At 42.0% G+C, this 11,740-nt stretch overlaps 1 protein-coding gene across 2 annotated transcripts; it reads right to left on the bottom strand.

Moving 5' to 3' along the window:
• Nucleotides 1-396: 396 nt before the first annotated feature.
• nipa1 (NIPA magnesium transporter 1) lies at nucleotides 397-10,334 on the bottom strand. Of its 2 annotated transcripts, none has more exons than XM_029656960.2 (5): nucleotides 10,269-10,334; nucleotides 8,722-8,769; nucleotides 8,429-8,519; nucleotides 2,611-2,771; nucleotides 397-1,040 (listed from the first exon to the last, which is right to left on the bottom strand). In XM_029656960.2, coding segments are annotated over exons 2-5 (768 nt in total). In that variant the 5' UTR covers nucleotides 8,723-8,769; nucleotides 10,269-10,334; the 3' UTR covers nucleotides 397-525. The 2 variants fall into 2 exon arrangements, with proteins under 2 accessions (XP_029512820.2, XP_029512819.2); XM_029656959.2 differs by lacking the exon at nucleotides 10,269-10,334 and adding an exon at nucleotides 9,054-9,361.
• Nucleotides 10,335-11,740: the final 1,406 nt, after the last annotated feature.

Here is an 11,740-nt window from a genome sequence, read left to right on the forward strand (position 1 = left end):
CAGTTGTTGGGAGGTTAACTGCCTTGCAAACACGTCACAGGATAAGAATTTTTTTATTTTTTTGCCTTTTATTGTAGTAAAATACAAAATATCATTGAGTTAATTTCACTTAATTATAAAAGACGACCCCATACTGACAAAGTTGACCACGTTGTAAGTTAAGACTTTTCAATCGGACACACGAGTTAGGTTATTTTGGTTTTACAGCCAGTCCACGTGGATTGACACTGACTGACAAGTGTTAGAATAGCAAACATCTAGCACATTAAACAGCAACAATGCTGCTTAGTGTGTTTGAACACAACAGGACGATCATTGAGCCCTTGAGAATGGCGAGCAACAAATATTGCACAACAGATTATGTTGTTCGCAAATCCACCGGTAAGATTCTTCAACTTATATTCAAGTATTTTATTAGATACAAATGCAATTCACAATATATATGTTATTCAAGATAAAAAAAATATGGCCCCAAATGAACCAATAAACACTGCATTAATCCCCCTGAGACTGACAAGCCTCTGATTAATCCATTTTATCTGGTCCTGTAGCAGCTGGTTTCCAGGTGAGTGAGGCCTCTGAGGAGACACGGAGCAGCAGGACCCCAACAGCCACAGTGGTTAGCCCACACAGCATGCCCAGGCAGTCTACTAAACCCACTGTGGTCCACTCTCTGAACAAGATGGCTGAAGCTATGAGGACTGTAGATGTGAAGGTCACATAGTAAATGGCTTCAAACGTGTTGGAGCTGTAGTGCTCCAGAGCCTTGTTGATGAAGGTGAACTGGATGAGGATGCTGACGGACAGGGTTCCCAGTAGACCCAGGAAGAGACCTAGGGCTCGGCTGCTGGAAGGTCCCCCCCCGCCGAAGGCATCCTGAGCAGCCAGGCCCAGCCCCTTACAGCTGGTGACTGTGAAACTCCCCAGGAGGGAGCAGATGGACACGTACACCATGATGTTGGACGTGCCGTGAGCTGGGGCCACCCACACCATCAGCACAACCAGTAGTAGGACCACCAACAAGGAATAGGTGACGAACACTGCATGGAGAGAACACATTCACACACCTCAGAATTACTCTCAATTGAACTTAGATGCAAAGTTGTTATTCAGAGGACTTTGAGCAGTTCTGGGCTGGGTCAAACTATCATGTCCGTGTACAGAGCACTCTGAACAGTGCAACGTATATATAGGGAATAGGGCTCTAGTCTAATGTAGTGCACTATATAGGGAATAGGGCTCTAGTCTAATGTAGTGCACTATATAGGGAATAGGGCTCTAGTCTAATGTAGTGCACTATATAGGGAATAGGGCTCTAGTCTAATGTAGTGCACGATATAGGGAATAGGGCTCTAGTCTAATGTAGTGCACTATATAGGGAATAGGGCTCTAGTCTAATGTAGTGCACTATATAGGGAATAGGGCTCTAGTCTAATGTAGTGCGCTATATAGGGAATAGGGCTCTAGTCTAATGTAGTGCACTATATAGGGAATAGGGCTCTAGTCTAATGTAGTGCACTATATAGGGAATAGGGCTCTAGTCTAATGTAGTGCACTATATAGGGAATAGGGCTCTAGTCTAATGTAGTGCACTATATAGGGAATAGGGCTCTAGTCTAATGTAGTGCACTATATAGGGAATAGGGCTCTAGTCTAATGTAGTGCACTATATAGGGAATAGGGCTCTAGTCTAATGTAGTGCACTATATAGGGAATAGGGCTCTAGTCTAATGTAGTGCACTATATAGGGAATAGGGCTCTAGTCTAATGTAGTGCACTATATAGGGAATAGGGCTCTAGTCTAATGTAGTGCACTATATAGGGAATAGGGCTCTAGTCTAATGTAGTGCGCTATATAGGGAATAGGGCTCTAGTCTAATGTAGTGCACTATATAGGGAATAGGGCTCTAGTCTAATGTAGTGCACTATATAGGGAATAGGGCTCTAGTCTAATGTAGTGCACTATATAGGGAATAGGGCTCTAGTCTAATGTAGTGCACTATATAGGGAATAGGGCTCTAGTCTAATGTAGTGCACTATATAGGGAATAGGGCTCTAGTCTAATGTAGTGCACTATATAGGGAATAGGGCTCTAGTCTAATGTAGTGCACTATATAGGGAATAGGGCTCTAGTCTAATGTAGTGCGCTATATAGGGAATAGGGCTCTAGTCTAATGTAGTGCACTATATAGGAATAGGGCTCTAGTCTAATGTAGTGCACTATATAGGGAATAGGGCTCTAGTCTAATGTAGTGCACTATATAGGGAATAGGGCTCTAGTCTAATGTAGTGCACTATATAGGGAATAGGGCTCTAGTCTAATGTAGTGCACTATATAGGGAATAGGGCTCTAGTCTAATGTAGTGCGCTATATAGGGAATAGGGCTCTAGTCTAATGTAGTGCACTATATAGGGAATAGGGCTCTAGTCTAATGTAGTGCACTATATAGGGAATAGGGCTCTAGTCTAATGTAGTGCACTATATAGGGAATAGGGCTCTGGTCTAAAATAGTGCACTATATAGGGAATAGGGCTCTGGTCTAAAGTAGTGCACTATATAGAGAATAGGGTGCATTTGGGATGTAATAACCATGTCCAGGTCCCACCCACCTGGATCAGCAAGCCTCTCTTCCAGCTCCAGACTAGAGGTGACGCTCTCTGATTTAGGGGAGTGAATGATGAGCACGACAGAACCACAGCAACACAACACACAGCCCAGCTTCCCCAGGACATTCAGCTGTTCCTGGAGGATATAGGAGGCCAGAACAGCCCTGGATCACAAAGCAAACATTTCAGTGGTCAAAACAGGGAGGCATGCAGTTAGCTAGCTAGGCAAAGATCACATCACTGTAAACACTCCTGTACTGTAGCAAACATCACTGTAAACACCCCTGTACTGTAGCAAACATCACTGTAAACACCCCTGTACTGTAGCAAACATCACTGTAAACACCCCTGTACTGTAGCAAACATCACTGTAAACACCCCTGTACTGTAGCAAAGATCACATCACTGTAAACACCCATGTACTGTAGCAAACATCACATCACTGTAAACACCCCTGTACTGTAGCAAACATCACTGTAAACACCCCTGTACTGTAGCAAACATCACTGTAAACACTCCTGTACTGTAGCAAACATCACATCACTGTAAACACCCCTGTACTGTAGCAAACATCACATCACTGTAAACACCCCTGTACTGTAGCAAACATCACTGTAAACACTCCTGTACTGTAGCAAACATCACTGTAAACACCCCTGTACTGTAGCAAAGATCACATCACTGTAAACACCCCTGTACTGTAGCAAACATCACTGTAAACACCCCTGTACTGTAGCAAACATCACTGTAAACACCCCTGTACTGTAGCAAACATCACTGTAAACACCCCTGTACTGTAGCAAACATCACTGTAAACACCCCTGTACTGTAGCAAACATCACATCACTGTAAACACTCCTGTACTGTAGCAAACATCACTGTAAACACCCCTTACTGTAGCAAACATCACATCACTGTAAACACTCCTGTACTGTAGCAAACATCACTGTAAACACCCCTGTACTGTAGCAAACATCACATCACTGTAAACACAAACATCACATCACTGTAAACACTCCTGTACTGTAGCAAACATCACTGTAAACACCCCTGTACTGTAGCAAACATCACTGTAAACACCCCTGTACTGTAGCAAACATCACTGTAAACACCCCTGTACTGTAGCAAAGATCACATCACTGTAAACACCCATGTACTGTAGCAAACATCACATCACTGTAAACACCCCTGTACTGTAGCAAACATCACTGTAAACACCCCTGTACTGTAGCAAACATCACTGTAAACACTCCTGTACTGTAGCAAACATCACATCACTGTAAACACCCCTGTACTGTAGCAAACATCACATCACTGTAAACACCCCTGTACTGTAGCAAACATCACTGTAAACACTCCTGTACTGTAGCAAACATCACTGTAAACACCCCTGTACTGTAGCAAAGATCACATCACTGTAAACACCCCTGTACTGTAGCAAACATCACTGTAAACACCCCTGTACTGTAGCAAACATCACTGTAAACACCCCTGTACTGTAGCAAACATCACTGTAAACACCCCTGTACTGTAGCAAACATCACTGTAAACACCCCTGTACTGTAGCAAACATCACATCACTGTAAACACTCCTGTACTGTAGCAAACATCACTGTAAACACCCCTTACTGTAGCAAACATCACATCACTGTAAACACTCCTGTACTGTAGCAAACATCACTGTAAACACCCCTGTACTGTAGCAAACATCACATCACTGTAAACACAAACATCACATCACTGTAAACACTCCTGTACTGTAGCAAACATCACTGTAAACACCCCTGTACTGTAGCAAACATCACTGTAAACACCCCTGTACTGTAGCAAACATCACTGTAAACACTCCTGTACTGTAGCAAACATCACTGTAAACACCCCTGTACTGTAGCAAACATCACTGTAAACACCCCTGTACTGTAGCAAACATCACTGTAAACACCCCTGTACTGTAGCAAACATCACTGTAAACACCCCTGTACTGTAGCAAACATCACTGTAAACACCCCTGTACTGTAGCAAACATCACAGTAAACACTCCTGTACTGTAGCAAACATCACTGTAAACACCCCTGTACTGTAGCAAACATCACATCACTGTAAACACTCCTGTACTGTAGCAAACATCACTGTAAACACCCCTGTACTGTAGCAAACATCACATCACTGTAAACACAAACATCACATCACTGTAAACACTCCTGTACTGTAGCAAACATCACTGTAAACACCGCTGTACTGTAGCAAACATCACTGTAAACACCCCTGTACTGTAGCAAACATCACTGTAAACACTCCTGTACTGTAGCAAACATCACTGTAAACACCCCTGTACTGTAGCAAACATCACTGTAAACACTCCTGTACTGTAGCAAACATCACTGTAAACACCCCTGTACTGTAGCAAACATCACTGTAAACACCCCTGTACTGTAGCAAACATCACTGTAAACACTCCTGTACTGTAGCAAACATCACTGTAAACACCCCTGTACTGTAGCAAACATCACATCACTGTAAACACTCCTGTACTGTAGCAAACATCACTGTAAACACCCCTGTACTGTAGCAAACATCACTGTAAACACTCCTGTACTGTAGCAAACATCACTGTAAACACCCCTGTACTGTAGCAAACATCACATCACTGTAAACACAAACATCACATCACTGTAAACACCCCTGTACTGTAGCAAACATCACTGTAAACACCCCTGTACTGTAGCAAACATCACTGTAAACACCCCTGTACTGTAGCAAACATCACTGTAAACACCCCTGTACTGTAGCAAACATCACATCACTGTAAACACAAACATCACATCACTGTAAACACTCCTGTACTGTAGCAAACATCACTGTAAACACCCCTGTACTGTAGCAAACATCACTGTAAACACTCCTGTACTGTAGCAAACATCACTGTAAACACCCCTGTACTGTAGCAAACATCACTGTAAACACCCCTGTACTGTAGCAAACATCACTGTAAACACCCCTGTACTGTAGCAAACATCACTGTAAACACCCCTGTACTGTAGCAAACATCACTGTAAACACCCCTGTACTGTAGCAAACATCACATCACTGTAAACACTCCTGTACTGTAGCAAACATCACTGTAAACACCCCTGTACTGTAGCAAACATCACTGTAAACACCCCTGTACTGTAGCAAACATCACTGTAAACACCCCTGTACTGTAGCAAACATCACAGTAAACACTCCTGTACTGTAGCAAACATCACTGTAAACACCCCTGTACTGTAGCAAACATCACATCACTGTAAACACTCCTGTACTGTAGCAAACATCACTGTAAACACCCCTGTACTGTAGCAAACATCACATCACTGTAAACACAAACATCACATCACTGTAAACACTCCTGTACTGTAGCAAACATCACTGTAAACACCGCTGTACTGTAGCAAACATCACTGTAAACACCCCTGTACTGTAGCAAACATCACTGTAAACACTCCTGTACTGTAGCAAACATCACTGTAAACACCCTGTACTGTAGCAAACATCACTGTAAACACTCCTGTACTGTAGCAAACATCACTGTAAACACCCCTGTACTGTAGCAAACATCACTGTAAACACCCCTGTACTGTAGCAAACATCACTGTAAACACTCCTGTACTGTAGCAAACATCACTGTAAACACCCCTGTACTGTAGCAAACATCACATCACTGTAAACACTCCTGTACTGTAGCAAACATCACTGTAAACACCCCTGTACTGTAGCAAACATCACTGTAAACACTCCTGTACTGTAGCAAACATCACTGTAAACACCCCTGTACTGTAGCAAACATCACATCACTGTAAACACAAACATCACATCACTGTAAACACCCCTGTACTGTAGCAAACATCACTGTAAACACCCCTGTACTGTAGCAAACATCACTGTAAACACCCCTGTACTGTAGCAAACATCACTGTAAACACCCCTGTACTGTAGCAAACATCACATCACTGTAAACACAAACATCACATCACTGTAAACACTCCTGTACTGTAGCAAACATCACTGTAAACACCCCTGTACTGTAGCAAACATCACTGTAAACACTCCTGTACTGTAGCAAACATCACTGTAAACACCCCTGTACTGTAGCAAACATCACTGTAAACACCCCTGTACTGTAGCAAACATCACTGTAAACACCCCTGTACTGTAGCAAACATCACTGTAAACACCCCTGTACTGTAGCAAACATCACTGTAAACACCCCTGTACTGTAGCAAACATCACATCACTGTAAACACTCCTGTACTGTAGCAAACATCACTGTAAACACCCCTTACTGTAGCAAACATCACATCACTGTAAACACTCCTGTACTGTAGCAAACATCACTGTAAACACCCCTGTACTGTAGCAAACATCACATCACTGTAAACACAAACATCACATCACTGTAAACACTCCTGTACTGTAGCAAACATCACTGTAAACACCCCTGTACTGTAGCAAACATCACTGTAAACACCCCTGTACTGTAGCAAACATCACTGTAAACACTCCTGTACTGTAGCAAACATCACTGTAAACACCCCTGTACTGTAGCAAACATCACTGTAAACACCCCTGTACTGTAGCAAACATCACTGTAAACACCCCTGTACTGTAGCAAACATCACTGTAAACACCCCTGTACTGTAGCAAACATCACTGTAAACACCCCTGTACTGTAGCAAACATCACAGTAAACACTCCTGTACTGTAGCAAACATCACTGTAAACACCCCTGTACTGTAGCAAACATCACATCACTGTAAACACTCCTGTACTGTAGCAAACATCACTGTAAACACCCCTGTACTGTAGCAAACATCACATCACTGTAAACACAAACATCACATCACTGTAAACACTCCTGTACTGTAGCAAACATCACTGTAAACACCGCTGTACTGTAGCAAACATCACTGTAAACACCCCTGTACTGTAGCAAACATCACTGTAAACACTCCTGTACTGTAGCAAACATCACTGTAAACACCCCTGTACTGTAGCAAACATCACTGTAAACACTCCTGTACTGTAGCAAACATCACTGTAAACACCCCTGTACTGTAGCAAACATCACTGTAAACACCCCTGTACTGTAGCAAACATCACTGTAAACACTCCTGTACTGTAGCAAACATCACTGTAAACACCCCTGTACTGTAGCAAACATCACATCACTGTAAACACTCCTGTACTGTAGCAAACATCACTGTAAACACCCCTGTACTGTAGCAAACATCACTGTAAACACTCCTGTACTGTAGCAAACATCACTGTAAACACCCCTGTACTGTAGCAAACATCACATCACTGTAAACACAAACATCACATCACTGTAAACACCCCTGTACTGTAGCAAACATCACTGTAAACACCCCTGTACTGTAGCAAACATCACTGTAAACACCCCTGTACTGTAGCAAACATCACTGTAAACACCCCTGTACTGTAGCAAACATCACATCACTGTAAACACAAACATCACATCACTGTAAACACTCCTGTACTGTAGCAAACATCACTGTAAACACCCCTGTACTGTAGCAAACATCACTGTAAACACTCCTGTACTGTAGCAAACATCACTGTAAACACCCCTGTACTGTAGCAAACATCACATCACTGTAAACACAAACATCACATCACTGTAAACACTCCTGTACTGTAGCAAACATCACTGTAAAAACTCCTGTACTGTAGCAAACATCACATCACTGTAAACACCCCCACCAGAAAACAAAATACAATAGTAGTCACCCACTGAATGATAACATGCCAATCAATAACTCACCCAAACAGCACCCCCAGGGCTCCTAAAGGTGTGACCACCACAGCAGGGGTTGCGTTATAGGCCAGGAAGTTCCCAATCTGTCCCGCAATCACTTGTTCGGAGGAGTTCAGAGGTCAATTGAATTCATGAAATATGATCAATCACATAAACGCAATCGGTGAGTAGTGATAGTTAATGTAGTAGTTAGTACAATGTCTTTATTATTAGGAGAATCCTGTGTGGTGACAGAAATATCCATGAGGATGTACTACAGTTAATAAATGCCAGGTGGCGCTGTTAACTCGGCTACTTACTGGAGAGTGTACCGCTCCACCATACGCCATCTTTTAGATAGGACCCACCTAAAAAAAGAATGACATTACATACAGTGTTTGTGTTATTAACAGTACAGTAGTCACCCTCTGATTTCCATGTCCTATTCTAGTTATGCCACGAAAGCAGCATTAATTTTCTTTTGCAGAAATATCACGAAAATTCAAGAGGAACCGAATGAAGTTAAAAGAGATGTGGTGTATTTACTGTACAGTAGTAATGTTACTGTGTCTGAGGATATTACAACATTGTAGCCAACAAATGACCCTACAAACATGATAATACATGGGATTCTTTCCCCCCAGCACTCTACCTCTTTTACGGGATCGTAATATTCCCTTTTTTTGAAGCACAAACGTCGATCCATTGATGAAACTTGATATGACAGCTATCCATACACCAGCAGCAATTGGCGGGGAAGTCTCTCTCATTTCTGAAGTCATCATTAATCACACATTTTCCCATAAGTGACACAAATGGTGGGCTTAAATTAAATTTGTGACTAGGCGAGGCAAGTCCAAAGCACACTGTACATATGTATATATATATATTAGACGCAGGTTGATTTGTTGCTAAAAGTTGCTAGATGACGTTGTGATGTCATTGCGTGATAACGTAAAACTGCGTCATTACGTAGAATAAACAATAACGTTACTCAATTTGACTGGCAAAAAAACCAGACAGACTCCTACTCTTTTCTGTACACTTTTGACATGTTGATTGATGTTGTAAATTCTGTTCAAGATCAAGATTCTATTCATTGGGTTTGTCTCGTCGAACCCGTACTACTGCTGCTGCAGTCAGCCAACAATGATGTGCAATTTACTCAAATTGCTGCAGATGTCACTCACAATGCACTTTTGCAGCCAGGTACATGTGTTGTGACAGAAAATGTTTTTTTTTTGTGTGTGTCATTTAGAGGGAAAATGCGTGCATTTTAGCGTTTGAGTCACTTTTCAAAAGTTGCTAAAAGTTTCCTTCTTTAAAAAAAAAAGTAGCTAAATTTGTTGCTAGGTGCTGCATATAGCGCCCTCCATAGGTTGTAGTCGACAATGCAGGTAAAGATCTTTATTCTGGATGATTTAAAGCGAGAATATCAGTGAAAAGACGAACCGGCAGGTACGTATCAGTCACATAATGGCACATTGATATCTATTCAAAAGTCTATTAAACATTTAGGGCTACACATCTACAAAGTCAGGGAGAGGATAGCAAATCAATATATGTATCAATTCATTTATAATGATACCATTTCCGATATGGGATGCACCTGTTGGTTGATGGATAGGTGAAAGTTATGTGCTTACACCTACAGCAGATCAATCATTAAGCTTCTTCAAGGGAGGAACGCAGGATGCTTTCAATTCGAAAACGCCCCGTGACAAGGCTAAAAATCTAGCTACGTCATCTGTTTTCATGTCTTGTTTAGCTGTCAATCATTTGGATCCAACGTGGAGGATTTATAAAGGCAATCGACGCCGGTGATAATAGGACTGTAGCGACGCTAATAGAAATAAGAACAACTCACACGATTATTTCAGGAGGCTGTTGCTGAGTGAGAGGTGTGTGTTGAGACTGAGTGCTGTAGGAGGCAGCAGAATGTGAGCAAGTGTTGCCAACTCCTCAGTGAGGAAAGTAGCTATTGGCTGTCGTAAAAGTCGCTAAATTGGCAACACTGAGTGTGAGTGAGAGGAGACAAGGCAGCACGAGTGCACATCGTGACAACATTTGACCAGTTGTAGGCCATTTAGATTGTCATTATGGAAACACCTACTTTCAACCCTTTTTCCATAAAACTTATTATCGGGCCAGCAGAACCGATGTGCAAGTTGTAAAGACATTTCATAACCCTAACCCATTGTAAGCTTCGATACAACTACAGGAAACAGTTGATACCGTCCTGGTTGAGGGCAGTGTCTCAAACATACCACAGGACTCCTCTATCAAATACAGATGGAGCTCTGAATGAGCATTAATCTATGTTTATGAGAGTTTAATTGACAAGTTATCTTCTGATTGCTGATACCTGACGTGTTGATTTCATGGTGTACGACTGCAACCAATTAGATGAGGATAAAATCCTTGTGTCTATGATGAAAAAGTCATGATACATGTGCTGACTGACCTCATGGCTGTCCTGTTGTCATAGCAGTTTGTTGGGCGGGGAGGGGTCATGTTGTGGGGTTAGGGTTCATGTTATTTTATTGTCATGACTGGCCCGGTCGAGTCAGGTTACCGTGGACCACAGTCCGACAGAGATATCTCTCACACCCACCAGAGGTGGGGAGATAGACAGGTGGGGGTTTTATAACACCTCACGCCCGTTGTAAATCTTAAGGCAGCAGACACAATCAAATCAAATGTTATTGGTCACATATACATGGTTAGTAGATGTTAATGGTCACATACACATGGTTAGTAGATGTTATTGGTCACATACACATGGTTAGCAGATGTTAATGGTCACATACACATGGTTAGTAGATGTTATTGGTCACATGGTTAGCAGATGTTATTGGTCACATACACATGGTTAGTAGATGTTATTGGTCACATGGTTAGTAGATGTTATTGGTCACATACACATGGTTAGCAGATGTTATTGGTCACATACACATGGTTAGTAGATGTTATTGGTCACATGGTTAGCAGATGTTATTGGTCACATATACATGGTTAGCAGATGTTATTGGTCACATACACATGGTTAGCAGATGTTATTGGTCACATACACATGGTTAGCAGATGTTATTGGTCACATACACATGGTTAGCAGATGTTAATGGTCACATACACATGGTTAGCAGATGTTATTGGTCACATGGTTAGCAGATGTTATTGGTCACATATACATGGTTAGCAGATGTTATTGGTCACATACACATGGTTAGCAGATGTTATTGGTCACATGGTTAGCAGATGTTATTGGTCACATACACATGGTTAGCAGATGTTATTGGTCACATACACATGGTTAGCAGATGTTATTGGTCACATACA

The sequence above is a fragment of the Oncorhynchus nerka genome, linkage group LG25 (assembly GCF_034236695.1).
Source record: "Oncorhynchus nerka isolate Pitt River linkage group LG25, Oner_Uvic_2.0, whole genome shotgun sequence".
Lineage (NCBI taxonomy): Eukaryota > Metazoa > Chordata > Actinopteri > Salmoniformes > Salmonidae > Oncorhynchus > Oncorhynchus nerka.

Bases quoted from the DNA above. Each gene is read 5' to 3' on its own strand.
- nipa1 (XM_029656959.2), bottom strand. From the start codon at position 9,186: ATGATGACTTCAGAAATGAGAGAGACTTCCCCGCCAATTGCTGCTGGT. The intron at 8,770-9,053 runs GTAGAGTGCTGG...TTCTTTTTTTAG, and splicing joins ATTACGATCCCGTAAAAGAG to GTGGGTCCTATCTAAAAGAT. The intron at 2,772-8,428 runs GTGAGTTATTGA...TTTGTGATCCAG, and splicing joins GCCCTGGGGGTGCTGTTTGG to GGCTGTTCTGGCCTCCTATA.